At 38.6% G+C, this 17,686-nt stretch overlaps 3 protein-coding genes across 3 annotated transcripts; all 3 read left to right on the top strand.

Annotated features, from left to right (window-relative positions):
* Positions 1 to 1,143: 1,143 nt before the first annotated feature.
* On the top strand, positions 1,144 to 2,650 carry LOC146701582 (uncharacterized). The gene is made up of 4 exons (XM_085469184.1): positions 1,144 to 1,305; positions 1,400 to 1,508; positions 1,786 to 1,860; positions 1,983 to 2,650. The coding sequence occupies exons 1-4, from the start codon at positions 1,233 to 1,235 to the stop codon at positions 2,155 to 2,157; spliced, it is 432 nt and encodes a 143-aa protein (XP_085325310.1). The 5' UTR covers positions 1,144 to 1,232; the 3' UTR covers positions 2,158 to 2,650.
* A 7,201-nt stretch (positions 2,651 to 9,851) lies between these two features.
* LOC146701581 (uncharacterized) lies at positions 9,852 to 11,318 on the top strand. Its single transcript, XM_085467878.1, has 4 exons — positions 9,852 to 10,003; positions 10,100 to 10,205; positions 10,445 to 10,519; positions 10,642 to 11,318. Exons 1-4 carry the CDS (start codon positions 9,931 to 9,933, stop codon positions 10,814 to 10,816), a joined length of 429 nt encoding a protein of 142 aa, XP_085324004.1. The 5' UTR covers positions 9,852 to 9,930; the 3' UTR covers positions 10,817 to 11,318.
* Positions 11,319 to 13,337: 2,019 nt separating this feature from the next.
* LOC146701580 (uncharacterized) lies at positions 13,338 to 14,887 on the top strand. The gene is made up of 4 exons (XM_085467879.1): positions 13,338 to 13,491; positions 13,587 to 13,692; positions 13,980 to 14,054; positions 14,177 to 14,887. The coding sequence occupies exons 1-4, from the start codon at positions 13,419 to 13,421 to the stop codon at positions 14,349 to 14,351; spliced, it is 429 nt and encodes a 142-aa protein (XP_085324005.1). The 5' UTR covers positions 13,338 to 13,418; the 3' UTR covers positions 14,352 to 14,887.
* Positions 14,888 to 17,686: the final 2,799 nt, after the last annotated feature.

Raw genomic sequence — 17,686 nt, 5'->3', positions numbered from 1 at the left:
TGCTATTCTGGTTCACTGTTTCGTTTGCCTGCCTCCATCCACTCGACTCTCGGGACTAACCAGCACTCACCTGGACCTTGCCATCAGCTTCTCCACCCAAGCCGTTCTTTTTCCAAGTAGAGCAAAAGGATACTTTCACTCATATAGTGGACCTCCCACCAGTGAGCCATCTGACTCCTCTTTCCTTCTGTTTCAGGGACTCTGCTCACCTAAGGATTGAGTTTTGTGAAGTAAAGTTTTCACGTCCAAGCCACATTAACTGCCTCCATCTGAGTCTGCAGTTTGGGTCCACCCTCTCGCTCGGGCCTGTCCGCCATAACACTTGTATGTGTTCATTTTTTAACTTTGGTTTTTTTACACCTCTGTAAATAAAACTTGCTTTCTTTTCATCAGCAGCTTAACTAGTAGATCCGTTTATTAAATGTCACTTCTGAGCATCACTCATGTTCTTTGTTCCCTTTTCTATCCGACCTGTTTGAACTCTATGACTTCATCTTGTCTCTATCTATGTCTCCTTCAAATAAAAACAGACTATTCTCTGTAGACACATTTTTTTTATCATGTGTACATTATTTCCTTATATAGCTCAAACGCTGCACATAGGAGGGGGAGCACAGACGTTAATGATGTGACATGTGTCACTGGGACGGTCATTATGACTCTGTGTTTTCATATGTCCTGCCCAGAAGTGATTGCTAAAGAAATCTTTTGTAACTAAACTGACTTTAGAAAACATTCAGAATTTACTTTAAAGGAGAAAAATTGAAAAATTAGTAATGACTAAAAAATGACTAAACAATTTACTTTTAGTCATTGCATTTAGGCTGTGATCAGCTTGCATTAAGTAAAATAACTCACTTTTAACCTTTGTTCTTTATTAATTCCTTAACGAAGTTGCTGATATAATAAACCAAGCTAGGAGAATGACCTCTGACTGCAGGAATCCTAGCACTCCCACAGTCTCACAAGAGGAACCATTACCAAATTATCAGCAGGAAATTGGTTGATAAAAGTGACTCCTTAAGGCAGGCTGGTGGAATTTCCCTAAATTCATTAGCATGGAGAGAGAGGAGGGAAAAATAAAACAGGAAGTTGACTGAGTGACTTCTGCTTTTCTAGACCTCACTGCATAAATAGCCGGTATCCCCACACATCAGTCAGTTCATCGAGCACTCTGGAGAAGAGAAGAGAACAACAGATAATAACAGATACTATATCAGATTTTTTATAAAATGGCAAACTCTGGAAGTCTGTTTGCGCTGGTCGCCGTTGTCCTGTTGGCTGTGGTCGAGTGTGGCTCATCAGGTAAGTTCAAACTCTGTGGAAGTTTTCCACATTGCTTTTCTTCAGTTTCAGACAGCTTCATTTAAATCTCACGCCGCTCTGTGTTTGTCTTTAGCTGAGAAACTAGCTACCTGCTGCACAAAAGTCACCACAACGGAGATTAAGGAACCGATCACAGGATACCTGGTCCAGACAGCAAACCCTCCATGTGTCCAGGCAGTCATGTAAGTCATATTCTGACAATTTAAAGCAACGAATAGACTCCACAAAAATGGACAAATCACTGTTAATTTTCAGTAATTAAAAACTTTCTGAATATGCTTCTAACCATCTAATACTGACTTTATTTGCATAACATTTTAATTTCATAAGCTGTGTACAAATGTAAATGAAAGTGACTCTATTATATTGAAAATTAACTTCATGACCTGTTGATATTAGATGAAATGGATTTAATGGCAAGACGTTTTTTAATTTTAACCTTATTTTTAATTCCTGCAGCTTTCAGACACAGTCCGGTCTTTTCTGCGCTTATTTGAAAGCTTCCTGGGTTCGTGCCAAGATTGTTGCATTCAAGTGAGTTTTATATCATCATTTATTTACTGACATGCTCATTTGGACTCATTCTTGTAATCAGTTCTTCAGTTACAAACCTGTTGTCTCATATATTTTTCCTTTTTTGTTCTTTTTTTCATCAGGAAAGCTAAAACCAGGTCCACTACACCATCTGTGGTACCTAAATCTCCAGTCTCCCTTCTCTCCATCATAACATCCACCGCCTCTCCTTCTTCATCTTCCACCGCTCTGCCTTCCTCATCAGCGACCTCTGAGATGTCGACTGGTGCGACCTTTTCAGTAAGCAGGAATGAGTAGGACGCCATCTGATGAAGAAAGCTGTAACCTCCCCCAAGATGTTGGGGGAACTAACTGATGTTAAATTATTAGGATGAATATTAAGTGTCTTTCAATTAATTTAAAGCAAAGATATTTATTTGTTAAGTCTAATTGATCTGTGCTGACACAGTGAAGGCAAATATTCATTGTAAAATGTATTTATCAGCATTGATGTGTTAATGTGCACAATATTTGGAGTTTTACATTTTTATTACATGCAGGCATGTATTTATGAAAAATAGAGATATTTATTTACTTTAAATATTGTCATAACTTAAAAGTGAAGTTGTGAATTGCATTTAGTATTCGTTAGTTTTTTATGATCTATTTGGAGATCAAACAAATGCATTTTGACCAAATCCAGAAATTCATTTGTTTAATTATTCTGAGAAAGTGTCATGAGATATTTATTTATTAAAAGCTTTTATTGTGAGGATTGTGACGGGAAAAATAAATATTACATTTATGGTGAGATTGCATCCTTTTTCATTTCAATCTAACTGTGTGTATGTGCAAAACACACGTCTGCCTCACACTGGCAGCACCTTTCTTTGTGTGTTTAGACCACCTTTAGTGGCTCATGCAGTTGTGCAGCTGTAGTTTTATCCCACAATTACTTGAAACAGTGTGGGAGAATCAGGAGTGGACAGTGTCTGAAACAAGTCCAGGTAACTAGCACACAATAAGAGATAGTCCATGTGTGACAGAAAACCTCTGTTTGGCAGCATCGTGCAGTATGCAGGAGGCCCACTTCCTCACTATGAGCTCTCCTGATAACAGCCCGCTCTGTTCCAGGGTTGACTATAGCAATGGTGTTTTTTGGAGCAAGAACTGGCCATATTTGGACAAACTTAATTAAATGAAGTAAGTTTGGATTACAGTGTTCCACACTGGAGAGTCATGTTAAATCAGGCAGATTTTAAAATTCATTTTCTACATTCTGGAGATTTTTTATGCCCCACCTTTCACCCTTTCTGTACCGGGCTGGTGTAAATGTTTTTACTTTAAAGGTAGCTGGTCAGTGTTGACTATAATGACATTCCCCAGCCACTCTGTTATTTTTAAATTTTTAAATTTCACGTAGACACAATTCACTCAAAAATGGCCTTTGCTGAGATTGCTCAGGTCCAGTAAAAATCTCAGTTTAGTGAATTAACAGTTTGCATGTCTAAATGCATTTTAATGGAACCTGTGGTGCAGGCCTACAAACACTGTTTCCATGCATTACATAGATACAGACACAAGCCAATCAGCACTTAAAAGCTAATAAAATATAACAATCATACATTACAGACCGATAAATGTTTTTAGCACCAACAGCGCAAACACAGACAATATTTTCAGATCAGTTACTCAGATTAGCAGAAGTGTCTTTCCATGAACCATCATCATCATCAGCTACAAAGCAGAGTCATTTTGATGTGTTTATGGACAAGGTCAATATACAGTGGCTTGCAAAAGTATTCGGCCCAGTTGAACTTTCCCACATTTTGTCGCATTACAGCCACAAACATGAGTCAATTTTATTGGAATTCCACGTGAAAGACCAACACAAAGTGGTGTACACGTGAGTGGAACGAAAATCATACATGATTCCAAACATTTTTCACAAATAAATAACTGCAAAGTGGGGTGTGTGTAACTATTCAGTCCCCTGAGTCAATACTTTGTAGAACCACCTTTTGCTGCAGTTACAGCTGCCAGTCTTTTAGGGTCTGTCTCTACCAGCTTTGCACATCTAGAGTCTGAAATCTTTGCCCACTCTTCTTTGCAAAGCAGCTCCAGCTCAGGCAGATTAGATGGACAGCGTTTGTGAACAGCAGTTTTCAGATCTTGCCACAGATTCTCGATTGGATTTAGATCTGGACTTTGACTGGGCCATTCTAACACATGGATATGTTTGGTTTTAAACCATTCCATTGTTGCCCTGGCTTTATGTTCAGGGTCATTGTCCTGCTGGAAGGTGAACCTCCGCCCCAGTCTCAAGTCTTTTGCAGACTCCAAGAGGTTTTCTTCCAAGATTGTCCTGTATTTGGCTCCATCCATCTTCCCATCAACTCTGACCAGCTTCCCTGTCCCTGCTGAAGAGAAGCACCCCCAGAGCATGATGCTGCCACCACCATATTTGACAGTGGGGATGGTGTGTTCAGAGTGATGTGCAGTGTTAGTTTTCTGCCACACATAGCGTTTTGCATTTTGGCCAAAAAGTTCCATTTTGGTCTCATCTGACCAGAGCACCTTCTTCCACATGTTTGCTGTGTCCCCCACATGGCTCGTGGCAAACTGCAAACAGGACTTCTTATGGTTTTCTGTTAACAATGGCTTTCTTCTTACCACTCTTCCATAAAGGCCAACTTTGTGCAGTGCACGACTAATAGTTGTCCTATGGACAGATTCCCCCACCTGAGCTGTAGATCTCTGCAGCACGTCCAGAGTCACCATGGGCCTCTTGGCTGCGTTTCTGATCAGCGCTCTCCTTGTTCGGCCTGTGAGTTTAGGTGGACGGCCTTGTCTTGGTAGGTTTACAGTTGTGCCATACTCCTTCCATTTCTGAATGATGGCTTGAGCAGTGCTCCGTGGGATGTTCAAGGCTTGGTAAATCTTTTTGTAGTCTAAGCCCGCTTTAAATTTCTCAGTAACTTTATCCCTGACCTGTCTGGTGTGTTCTTTGGACTTCATGGTGTTGTTGTTCCCAATATTCTCTTAGACAACCTCTGAGGCCGTCACAGAGCAGCTGTATTTGTACTGATATTAGATTACACACAGGTGCACTCTGTTGAGTCATTAGCACTCATCAGGCAGTCTATGGGCAACTGACTGCACTCAGACCAAAGGGGGCCGAATAATTACACACACCCCACTTTGCAGTTATTCATTTCTAAAAAATGTTTGGAATCATGTATGATTTTCGTTCCACTTCTCACGTGTACACCACTTTGTGTTGGTCTTTGTGGAATTCCAATAAAATTGATTCATGTTTGCGGCTGTAATGTGACAAAATGTGGGAAAGTTCAAGGGGGCAAATACTTTTGCAAGCCACTGTATATGGTCAGAAACAACGGCTTGCTATGACAAGTGTATAGTTAGGGGCAGTTATTATTGCGAACCTTTTTACATCTGGGCCAGTATGTATAGTCGAAATCAGCTGTCTATCTTGAGATCTTGAGATGTGTAAGAGGTGTAAACTTATCACAGCCAGCCATCAATACAAATCATGATGCATAAGCTGTGAGGCTCAACCATTAATACAAATTCTGAGGTCAAAAATAGAATTGGTACATATGCAAAATATATAGTGTGAAATAGAGAATAGATAGAATAAAATAGCCCTTTATCATCATTGTAAAGTATCATATGAAATGTAAATAAATTACAAGACACTAAAGCTTGAGTATATAAGTCAGACAGTTACTATATTATTTTTAGTGTATGTAACATGGCCATAGTATTTTGGTAAATGGTCTGTATTTGTTTAGCGCTTTACTAGTCCCTAAGGACCCCAAAGCGCTTTACACATCCAGTCATCCACCCATTCACAAACTGGTGATGGCAGCTACATTGTAGCCACAGCAACCCTGGGGCGCACTGACAGAGGCGAGGCTGCCGGACACTGGCGCCACCGGGCCCTCTGACCACCACCAGTAAGCAACGGGTGAAGTGTCTTGCCCAAGGACACAACGACCGAGACTGTCCAAGCCGGGGCTAACTCCCAACTCTTGAGCCACGATCGCCCCTGTAATTTCACTGTATATAAAATAAAAACCAATACAACAACAGAAATAAGCATTTTAACAAATGAGTAACTAAGCCTTGACTCGTGTATTTAAGCTGGATCCTGGGGAATCCTGAGGTTTTATTGTGGTTTTGCTGTCTCAGTGTCTTGTTTGTTCCCACCTGTTTCCTTCCCATCTGTGCCAAATATATGATGTGTGTGTCTGCATTTGCAGTCCAATCATATCTTTGTAGAATGACGGGGGTTGTTTTCTACAAATTTATCAATGTCATTGTACTGAAAAGTGCCCTTAATTTATTTTCAGTGGTCAGTAGTTAAGAATAGAATAGCTTTTTATTGTCATGTTACAAGAACAATGAAAGGCAGTTTGCCATTTCTCCATGTGTGTGAAGTACACAATAACGTAAGTATTTGCACAATAACAGACAAATTTACATTTACACAAGAAAGATATGTACAAGATATAGATCTACAGAGACTGCAGATCATGTTTATGCTGTAACTGAAGGCTCTTTTGACATTGTGACGGTGCATCATGAGACCACAGCACACTTGTGACTGCATACTTTAGCATGCCCTGCCCAGAATGATTGCCAAAGATTATGTGTCACGAATGCCTCAGAGGTAATTTCACAAAATGAGATTAGCTAAAAAAATTTTTAAAAGTTTTGATCCATAAGTTGTTGTTTTTTTTTTAAACAGAGATTCCTTTTTACTTTTACAGTCCAGTTTAGATGAAATTTAATTATTGATCCAGAGTCTTTGTTCTTTATCAAATCCTCAATAAATCCTCAGTCAGTAAAATGAATCTTGCCATAAGAATATATTTGAGGAGTCTGGAAAACCCATGACCACATCGAGGACTGAAACTGTGCAATGAAAGTTTTTCTAATTTAACCGTCTCTAAATTCCCCTGAGATCAGAATTTAAAAATAAGAGAAAGAATAAGGAAAAAGCAGGAAGAAGGAAGAGAGTGATCGCTTCTCCTTTCAGGCCTTTAATATACTTTAATATTCAACATAAGAGAAAGAGAACGTAAGAGGAAGATCTGTAACCACACAAATGTTAAATGGACTGATTCTTATATAGCGCATTTCTACTCTCCCGGAGCACTCAAAGCACTTTATACAACATGCCACATTCACACAAGTACTATTTCTATGCTTTTAAGTGTTTTCTAACTAACATTCACTCACATTATAACTCCGATGGATGCAACTTGTGGTTAGGATCTTGCCCATGGACATTTGGCATGCAGACTGGAGCAGACAGGGATGACCTGCTCTACCTCCTGAGCTACAGCCAGCTGTCTGCTTCTGAGGTGTTGGTAGCTAATCTCAACTTTACATCACTCAAATCATTGTTCTAGTCCAATCAGCTTTCTCTCAGCCTTCTTAAGGCCTCCACTCTGCGTACTTTGCTGAGCATCTGTCATTCTCCCTTGCAGATACTTTCATGCAACCCACCTCCTCCTGATCACCGTCTCTCCCTCATCACTCATCATTCAAGCCTCCATCTTCATCTCCACCATCAGTGTTTAGATTCAGGGGCATCCGCCCCAATCCCTATCACAGCTGGGAATCCATTCTGCTGCGATGGATCATTGAAGTCTAACCGCCAAATATTTCAAACTGAATTCAGTTTTTTCAAATGTAATAAATCATGTTCAATTCCTTCTAATGATCTCCCCTTATTGAAATGTTGTCAGTTCACTGAGCTCTCCAGAAACAACTGGAAAAGGAAGACCAACAGTGACAATTTAATCTCATATTTGTCAAGCTTTAAGAATACGGTAAAGTCTGGAAATCTGTTTGCGCTTGTCGCTGTTGTCCTGGTAGCTGTGAATGTGTATGGGTCAGACGGTAAATTTTAATTTCATATAAACTCTGTTTGATGGTTCAGATAGTTGTGTTTTATTTAAAAAATGCATTTAATTAAAATATAATTTAAGCTTAAACAGGAAAGCTGACTACTTGCAGTACAAACGTCACCGTTAAGTAGCCAAGGGCAACGTATCCATGTGTCAATGCAGTCATGTAAGTAATACGCTGTATTGTGTCGAATTTTTACGGTAAAAAATGAATTTAATCCATGTTGCAATCAGGCTGTAACATGACAAACTCTGAAGCAAGAGAAACGCTGTGAATACTTCTGGATGCAATATGAATGTGTGCTGCACTAACGACACAGAGTCAGCGCGTCCAGTTGAGTTCCTCAGATTAGCGGAAGTGAAGTGCAGCAGACAGCTACAGATAAAAAGAAAGAAAAAACTCTGGTTTACAGTTGTTCTGAAGGAGGAAATTAGCTATAAAGGCCAAAAGTATTTCACTGATGAAATGTGTTTATCTTTGGTAAACATGCTTAAAGCTTGACTTTACTACAGCAGAAGTACGTCTGAGCACAGATTCACTTTTTGGCTTTTCAAGAAACTGACAGTCCCAGAAGCTGCTGTTTGGTAAACCTGCTTATTTAGGTTGTTGTGGTTGATGAAATACACATTTATGGCAAATTAGAGTTTGGTGTAACCACAGGGTGCAAATGTGAGTTGCATGTCTATCTGCGTTAGCCCAGCTTCAGGCTAACGTCCTGTCCCTGTCCATCATGAATCCGGATGGATTAGTGGTTATTTTTGTCTCTTGTCTTCTCTTTTTCCTACTTTTGTCTGAAGTTGGACTTCCTTTGGTGTGATTAAGATAAATGGCTTGTCTGTTGCTTCTTGTGTCTCATCTTTTCTGGATGTTTTGGAGATTATGTATCGGAATTTCAGGAGCATGACCACGCCTCCAAACATGCTCTTTCCTGTTGTCATCTATATAGGTTCCCCCAGTTCTGCAACCTGTTCATTCTTGTTTACGTGCCCCACCCTCCCTCCCTACTTGTTTTACATGGGGATCGGGCAGCCCAGGAGCTGTCGCCAGTCCCCTTTGAGGCCTTCCCCAAACTGCAGCATGTCAAAGCATTCACTCTTACCTACCAAAACGCCGTGAAAACCTAAACTGAGGACGTGGGCCCAGCTAGTGAATGTTCATTTGCCTTTTTATAAAAAAAACTGTTGGAAAAAAATGACCCTTAGTGGTATTACACCAAATACTGATGTGAGTTCTTGATATTTATTGTACTTTACATGTAGTTTGCTATTTTCTAAAAATGTATTAATCTCATTAGTTTTAAAAACATCCTCACTTTACTTTCAGTGCTCAGTATTTTACATAGATCTAGAAAAACGTGTCTTTCCATTTAACTGGATGAGTTGGACATTCTTCAATTTCACTTCCTGTTATTTGCAAACTTTTCAAACCTAGGAAGACGTTCTTCTGTTTCCCCCAGACGTGGCGTTGCACAGTTTCTTGCACATGGGTGGGAGGTCAGAGGTCGATGTTGTGACATGCCCATGCGTCAAAGTACCCGAGCACACTTGTGACTGCACACTTTAATGTGCCCTGCCTACAATGATGACCAAAGGTTTTGTATCATGAATGCCACAGAGGTGACTTTCAAAAAATAAGAATCACTTAATGTTTTTTAAAAAAAAGCTTTTAATCATGAATTTATATAACTGAGAATTTTTGCACTTAAAGAATGATTTGTTTGAATTACGTTAGACAACAGATTCAGTCTTTCCTCTTTATTAGTTCTTCGAATAAATCAAGTCATCAAAAAAAAAAAACTTGCTATAAGCATGATTTGAGGACTCCCGACACCCACAATATGATCGTTGGGGAAAAGCCATGACCAAATTTAGGATTGACATTGTGCAATGAAAGTGGTTTCGGATGTAAGTGTCTTGGAATTCCCCTGAAATCAGCATTAAACTTATTCATTCATGAAAAAAGGAGCATGGATAGGAAAAGAGAAGGAAGAAAAAAACCCAGAGGGATCACTTCTGCTTTTAGCGCCTTTAAGTATCCAACATCTCAAGACATTTGTCAGTACATCCAGCTCTCCGGAGACGAAGGGAGAAGAAAGACCAACAGATAATCATTTACTGTTTAATCTCGTATTTATCAAGCTTTTTAAAAATGGTGAAGTCTGGAAGTCTGTTTGCGCTGGTCGCCGTTGTCCTGCTGGCTGTGGCTGTGTCTGGATCAGATGGTAAGCTAACCTTTAGAAAAACTCTGTTTATAATCTTTCAGGCTTTGTTATGTATAAAAATACATTTCAATTAAAACTTAATCCTTGCTTCAACAGAAAAACTGGCCACTTGCTGCAAAACTGTCACCAATAAGGAGATTACAGAGCCGATCTTGGGATATTTGGTCCAGAGAGCAAGGCGTCCGTGTGTCAACGCAGTCATGTAAGCAGCACTTTAAACACCTTAAAGCAACAATTAGACTCCTTAAAGATTGTTAAAGATAAATAAATAGCAACCTTTTCAGCTTGATGCACTTTATATAGTCTGAAGACCCATTTTAGTAGTTTTTCCAATAATTTTCTTAATTGCTTTTAATCAATCAAATTCAATACTATTAAACAAACTTAAAGATAATGTATTTGTTGAAGTATAAATACTTAATTTGCTTGTCATTTCTGCAGCTTTCAGACACAGTCTGGTCTTTTCTGCATCAATGGGAGAGCTCCTTGGGTTCTTGCCACGATTGTTGCATTCGAGTAAGTTTAACATCACCATTCATTCACTCACATGCTCACTTGGACTTCTCGCCACTAATGGAATCAGTCCTTCAGTTACAAACCTGAAGTCTCATGTTTTTCTTTTTTTGTTTTTCCCTCAGGAAAGCTAAAGCCCAGTCCACTACACCGTCTGTGGCCACTACATCTCCAGTCTCCCTTCTCTCCATCATAACATCAACCGCCTCTCCTTCATCATCTTCCACGGCTTTACCTTCCTCCTCAGCAACCTCTGAGATGTCAGCCGGTGAGACCTTTTCAGAAAGCAGGAATGATTAGGACGCCATCTGATGAAGAAAGAACAAAGTCAAAAATTAGTAATAATTACTGATAATTTATTGTTAAATTATTTGGCTGAATATGTATTTTAATCCATTCATTAAAAGTAATTTTTTTAGTCTAATTTAATTTATCTGTGCTTCTACAGTACAGGAGAAACATTTTATAGGAAAGTGAATTCGTCAGTGTTTACATGTTACTGTGTGGAAAGGTTTTACATTTTTATTGCCACATGCCGGCATGTCTTGTTGAAAAATAGAGATATTTATTTACTTGAAATATTGTAACTTAAAACTGAGTTGTGCAACCACTATGGTTAGAATTTTGATGTTGCATTAAGTATTCATCCATTTTTATGATCTATACGTAGACCAAACAAATGCATTTTGGTGAAATTAATTTGTGTAATATTTCAGAGAAAGTGTCATGAGATATTTATTTAATGGAATAATTTTGTTGTGAAGATTGCGACGGACAGAAATAAACACTGAATTAATGATGATCCTGCATCCATCTCTTTATTTCCTTTTTAGCAGAACCGTTCTTTATCTGTTCAGACCACATTCAGTGGCTCATGCAGTTGTGCAGCTGCAGCTTCATATGACTGTAGCTGTTTTCACATATTTCAAACACTGTGAGAGTATCAGAACTGTCTGAAACTATTCTGGGTAATTTGAACACAACGGGAGACAAATAATCACATTTTTTTTATCTCAGCACACATGCATTCACTTTTTATTCCCCTATCGTCCTCTGTAAAGATGGCTCAGCTCAGAGTGTAGTGAGGTAACAGTGTTGTCTGTCATCAGTCCTCCTTCACGTCTTTTGTTTTCGGGTAGTATCCTGTCTAATTGTATGGTGGTGTAATTAATAACACCTGGATCTCAGCAGTCCCCCTGAACCTATGACACATACAGATGCATTAAACAGCTGCAAACACATGCTAATTAGCACTAAATAAAAATGTGTATAAGCAAAGTCAACACGCCCAGCCTAGTTACTCAGATCAGTGGAAGGGAAGTGTAACAGACAGCTACCGACGAAAAAACGAGAGTCTGGTTTACAGCTGGTCTGAAGGAAGAAATTAGTTGTAAAGCCACAAACCATTCCATTAATCAGATGTGTTTATATTTTGTAAACCTGTTTAAAGCCTGAATCTGCTACAGCAGAAATCAGCATTTTAACACACGACTCGCTTTTTGGCTATTCAAGAAACTGACAATCCCAGAAGATCCTGCTTGATTTACATGCTTATTATTTTAGGGTAAATCTGAGGATATTGTTGATAAAATACAAATTTGTAGGAAATTATCGAGTTTAAATAACAATTTATTTGTGTTCCCCTGTCTTTGCCCACCTTGGTGTGGGTTTGTTGTCTTTTTCATATTTATCTTTAAGTTACTTCCTTTTTCATCTTAAAAGTTATTTTTGTCTTTTTTTTTCTTGGTTCTCTTTGTGAAGATCTGTTCTGCTGCTTACTTTCCCAATATCTGTGGTTCTTTCCCATCTGTACCTAATGAATATTTGTGTGTGTGTGAGGATGTGTGTTTATAGTCCTGTCACCTCTTAGTTGCCCATTGTACCAGCTTTATTGGATTCTTCAGTTGTTTTACTGCTTTATTCGTTTTCTTTGGATTTATTATGAGTTAAATATCATTTCACGTTTTGTTGTGTAACATGCTGATATCCTAACACAGCTGGTAAGAACGACCAATCTCTTTGATGAAGAACTACATACTGTTCAGTGAAACTAATTCTCTGTGAATCTAGTAGTATTTACTTCATTATATCTTTGCAGCAGCCAATGATATCTTAATGGCCATTTGGATATTTAGATCCTTATTTTTATTTTTTTAAAGAATGTCCTGCTGACAGAGGAAAGTAAATAGGAAAAGGTGGTGGTAGAATGAGGAAGTACAGAACAGGATTCAAAGAAAGAGGCTGCCAAAGAAAAAGATGGGATAGATAGTAAGATGGACTATTGGAAGGCTAGGTGTACAGAAAAGAGAGCAGTGGAAAGGAAGGAGTGGAATTGGAAAGTGGAAGTTTGAGGAACTGATCAATGAAGAAAATGAGAAAGTGGAGGACAGCTGGAGTAAAGAGAGTGGAGTGCACAGGATTAGTAAGAAACAAGTGAGAGCAAGTCTAAAGTGGATGAAGAAGCAAAGCATACGGACTGTTCCTTTAATTAAAATGAAATGTCTTCTGCTGTCTGTATCTCATGTTTTCTGGATGTCTGTTCATTTAAATTGTAGCTCCTGCAGGACTCCTAACAGCCACAGTCTGATACTTAGAAAACCCCATTGACCAAATTTCCGTCTGAAAGTGTGATGAAAGTGCTTTCGGATGTAAGTTCGTCAGAATTCCTCTTAAATCAGCATTAAACTCATTCACGTGAATGAAAAGAAAAGAGAAGAAAATCAGAAAAAAAGAAGGATGATGACTAACCCGGAAGGATCACTTCTGCTTTCGGTGCCTTTAAGTATCCAACTTCTTAAGACGTTTGTCAGTACATCGATCCCTCCGGAGACAAAGGGAGAAGAAGAACCAACAGATAATCATTTACTGACTATTTAACTTCATATTTATTAAGCTTTTCAAAATGGTGAAGTCTGGAAGTCTGTTTGCGCTGGTCGCCGTTGTCCTGCTGGCTGTGGCTGTGTCCGGGTCAGGTGGTAAGTTTAAATTTCAGATAAACTCTGATAAAGTTCCTTGAATTTTATTTTATATAAAAATGCATTTAAGTAAAATGAAATTCCTGCTTCAACAGTAAAGCTGGCCTCCTGCTGCACATCTGTAGCCAATAAGAAGATCGCAGAGCCGATCTTGGGATACTTGGTCCAGAAAGCAAACGCTCCTTGTGTCAACGCAGTCATGTAAGTAATATTTTGACTCCTTAAAGCAATGACTACAGTACAAAAAGACAGTTAACATTTAATAGACCTTTGCTATTCCAGTTTAACATACTTTGACTTAGTTCAAAATTTAATGGTATTTCATTTAATTTTCTAAAATGTGTGGTTTTAAATTAAGCTTGTTGTTCAAAACTTTAAAAGAATTAAAGCAAAAACCAACATACTCGCTTGTTAATAATGAGTTAGTTGTATATGAAAATTTTATGTTTTTGAAGTACAAATACTTAATTTGCTTGTCATTTCTGCAGCTTTCAGACACAGTCTGGTCTTTTCTGCATCAATGGGAGAGCTCCTTGGGTTCTTGCCACGATTGTTGCATTCGAGTAAGTTTAACATCACCATTCATTCACTCACATGCTCACTTGGACTTCTCGCCACTAATGGAATCAGTCCTTCAGTTACAAACCTGAAGTCTCATGTTTTTCTTTTTTTGTTTTTCCCTCAGGAAAGCTAAAGCCCAGTCCACTACACCGTCTGTGGCCACTACATCTCCAGTCTCCCTTCTCTCCATCATAACATCAACCGCCTCTCCTTCATCATCTTCCATGGCTCTCCCTTCCTCCTCAGCGACCTCTGAGATGTCAGCTGGCAAGACCTTTTCAGAAAGCAAGAACGAGTAGGACGCCATCTGATGTAAACACCTCTGCAAACCCCGGGATATTAGTAAAACAAACAAAAATAAACCCAGAAAAGGCCTTTTAAATAAATGTTAAAATCACTGGTACATTGTTAATAATGTATTGTTAAATTATTTGGCTGTATATGTAGTTTTTTTCAGTTTGTTAGAAGTGAAATTATTTCACAGAACAACTGAATTAATCTGTGCTGATGCAGAAGAGGAAAAAAATATCAGAAAGTGTATTTATAAGTATTTATATGTTACTTTATTCAACATCTAGAAGAGTTTTATGCTTTTATTATTACTATATGCAGGCGTGTCTTGATGATAAATAAAGATATTTATTTATTTGAAATACTGTCATGACTTAAAGGTTAAATTGAGCAACCATGATGGTTACAAGTTTGAGTTTGCATTCAGTATTGCATTCTGATATAATCCATATATTCCTTTTTCCAGTATTCTGAGAAAGTGTCATGAGATATTTATTTATTTGAAATCTTCATTAAATTGTGATCGACTGAAATAAACACTAAATTAATGGTGATCTTGCATCCACCTTTTTATTTCCATGTGTGAGCTTCTGACATTATTTTATGTAAAATAAGCAAAAAGGTACAGACTAGACCTGCACGCCTGTCTTTTTCCTTTCAGGCCACCTTCACTGGCTCATGCAGTTTTGCATTAACCTTAAAAGGGGAATCAGGACAAACAGAGAGTTCCTGCAGGTGCATGTACACAGACTGGGCAAAAGCCACTACTAATCATGAGAGTGTGGCACCAGAAAACACAATTACTTAAATATAATTAGATTTTACTTATATAAAGCCAGTAAACAACAACATCAGTCACCTGATTTATATCGTAAGTTAAAGACCCTGCAGTTATACAGAGAAATTACCAACAATCACATGATTCCCTTTAACAAAACACTTGGCAACAGTGGGAAGGGAAAACTCCTTTTAACCGGAAGAAACCTTCTACAGAACCAGGCTCAGGGAAGGGCAGCCATCCACCATGGCCGTTTGGAGGTGAGGGGAGGAAGACAAGACTAAAGACACTCTGTGGAGAAATATTTTAAACACAAAGAGAGCAAAAAGAGGCGAGTGAATTAGGGGAATTCCCCAGTAGAATGGCGTTATTGCAGCATAACAAAGAGAGGGTTCAAGGTCAGCTGAGCGAACCTAACTATATGTTTTCTCAAAAAGGAAAGTTTGAAGCCTAATCTTAAAAGTAGAGATAGTGTCTGTCTCCTGAATCCAAACTGGAAGCTGGTTCCACAGAAGAGGGGCCTGAAAACTGAAGGCTCTGCCTCCCATTCTACTTTTAAATACTCTAGGAACAACAAGTAGGCCTGCAGTGTGAGAGCGAAGTGCTCTAATAGGGTGCTAAGTTGCTATGAGGTCTTTAAAATATGATGGGGGCCTGCCTGATTATTCAACAACCAGTATGTGATGAACAGGATATTAAATTAAATTAGTGAGTACTAATGGTGCAGCATTTTGGATTAATTAAAGGCTTTTCAGGGAGTTTTTAGGACTTCCTGATAATAATGAATTACAGTAGTCAAGTCAAGAAGTAATAAATGCATGAACTAGCTTTTCAGCGTCACTCTGAGACAGGATTTTTCTAATTTTGGAGATGTTGCACAAATGGAAGAAAGCAGTCCTACATATTTGTTTAATTTGTGCATTGAAGGACATGTCTTGGTCAAAAATGACTCCAAGGGTCCTCACAATATTACTGGAGGCCGAGGTAATGCCATCCAGAGTCAGAATCTGGTTAGATACCATATTTCTAAGATTTTTAGAGTCAAGTACAGCAAGCTCAGTTTTATCTGAATTAAAAAGTAGGAAATTGCAGGTCATCCACATTTTTATGCCTTTAACACATTCCTGCAGTTTAACTAATTGCTGTGTGTCATGTGGCTTCACGGATGGAAAAAATTGGGCATGATCTGCATAGCAGACTATTGCCTAGGGAAGGCATATACAATGTAAATAGATGTAGTCCATGGAACACTGTGCAACGCCATAATTAACCTTGATATGTGCAGAATACTCCCCATTTACATGAATAAATTTGGGTCTGTTAGATAGATATTGTCATATCTATCTAATAGAAACAGTCCATGTTTGAAAGAAAACCTCAATCTGGATTTGGCTGCATCATGCAGCAGGAAGTCTGAATGATGCCCACTTTCTTACTGTGAATTCTGCTGACCGCTACCTGCTCTGTTCTCTGGTGGACTCAGCTGGATATTAACTAGGCTTTGTACCAGGGAGCTGGCAGGGCAACGACGGCTCAGTGTATCTTCTGACTGATTTATGTGTTGAGAAATTCAGGGTTGCAGCTAATTTCTGGAGACTCTAAATGTGTATAGAGAAATATTTTGGCTATTGGTTTGTGTGCCTGATTTTTAACTAAACGAACATAGCAATGCTGTTTTTGGAATGACTGTTTGGTTTTATTTGGAGAAGTGTATTGAAGTTGAGGGATTATTATTGATATTGTTTTAAATATATCCTCCTTACAGAGGAAAGAAGACAAGGGGACTTGGTAGTTGAATTCAAAGGAAGAGGCTACCAAAGAAAAAGTGGGATAGTCAGACAGATGGATCTTGGGAGGCTCCATATACAGCAGAGAAAGTGGAGGAAATCATGGATTAATGATAGGAATAGAAAAGTGCTAACACGTGAAGATGTGTGGATTACCTTTTGCTTTCCGTATGTCATGGTGTTCTGTTCATTTGGCTTTTTTGGCAAAAATGAAACAACAACAGAACTCCAGACTTGATATTTTTCCTGTGAACTACTGCCACCTAAATTTTCCAGCCACCTGCGTCTGAGTCTACTTGAAAAAAAGTGCCACTTTAAAACAGTGTCAAACCAGATATTCAGCTGAGTTTTTGATCTTTATTGTACTTTACAGTAAGTTCATTGTTTTCTACAGATTTACCGATGTCATTATTTTTTTTACTTTCAGGGCACAGTATTTTACATAAATCTACAGGGATTGTGGAGTGTGCTCCTGCTTTAACTCAGTGAATAGGACACACTTTAGTTTCACCATTGCTTTCACTTACTTCCTCTAATTAATAAAAAAAAAACTTTCTTCTGTTTCCCCTGAACCCTGGAGCTTTCTTGCACATGGGTGGAGCTGGTGAGACATGTCCGTACGTCACAGCACTGGAACATACTTATGACTGCATACTTAACGTGCCCTGCCCAGAAATATTGCAAAAGATTTTGTGTCATGAATGCCACAGAGGTGACCTTCATCAAATGACAATGGTTAAGTGAAAAGTCTTTAAAAAAAGCATCATAAGTTATTAAC

The sequence above is a fragment of the Copadichromis virginalis genome, linkage group LG9 (genome assembly GCF_057382275.1).
Source record: "Copadichromis virginalis isolate Kocher_CV1m ecotype Utaka linkage group LG9, C_Virginalis_male_GT1.1, whole genome shotgun sequence".
Taxonomy (NCBI): domain Eukaryota; kingdom Metazoa; phylum Chordata; class Actinopteri; order Cichliformes; family Cichlidae; genus Copadichromis; species Copadichromis virginalis.
Note: the sequence above shows the minus strand (reverse complement) of the source record. Positions and strands in the feature narration are given on the sequence as shown.

What these genes read in the sequence shown, in the direction of transcription:
- LOC146701582 (XM_085469184.1), top strand. Translation starts at nt 1,233, where the DNA reads ATGGCAAACTCTGGAAGTCTGTTTGCGCTGGTCGCCGTTGTCCTGTTG. An exon ending in CCATGTGTCCAGGCAGTCAT is followed by an intron (nt 1,509 to 1,785) that starts GTAAGTCATATT and finishes TAATTCCTGCAG; the next exon opens with CTTTCAGACACAGTCCGGTC. An exon ending in GCCAAGATTGTTGCATTCAA is followed by an intron (nt 1,861 to 1,982) that starts GTGAGTTTTATA and finishes TTTTTTCATCAG; the next exon opens with GAAAGCTAAAACCAGGTCCA.
- LOC146701581 (XM_085467878.1), top strand. Translation starts at nt 9,931, where the DNA reads ATGGTGAAGTCTGGAAGTCTGTTTGCGCTGGTCGCCGTTGTCCTGCTG. An exon ending in CCGTGTGTCAACGCAGTCAT is followed by an intron (nt 10,206 to 10,444) that starts GTAAGCAGCACT and finishes TCATTTCTGCAG; the next exon opens with CTTTCAGACACAGTCTGGTC. An exon ending in GCCACGATTGTTGCATTCGA is followed by an intron (nt 10,520 to 10,641) that starts GTAAGTTTAACA and finishes TTTTTCCCTCAG; the next exon opens with GAAAGCTAAAGCCCAGTCCA.
- LOC146701580 (XM_085467879.1), top strand. Translation starts at nt 13,419, where the DNA reads ATGGTGAAGTCTGGAAGTCTGTTTGCGCTGGTCGCCGTTGTCCTGCTG. An exon ending in CCTTGTGTCAACGCAGTCAT is followed by an intron (nt 13,693 to 13,979) that starts GTAAGTAATATT and finishes TCATTTCTGCAG; the next exon opens with CTTTCAGACACAGTCTGGTC. An exon ending in GCCACGATTGTTGCATTCGA is followed by an intron (nt 14,055 to 14,176) that starts GTAAGTTTAACA and finishes TTTTTCCCTCAG; the next exon opens with GAAAGCTAAAGCCCAGTCCA.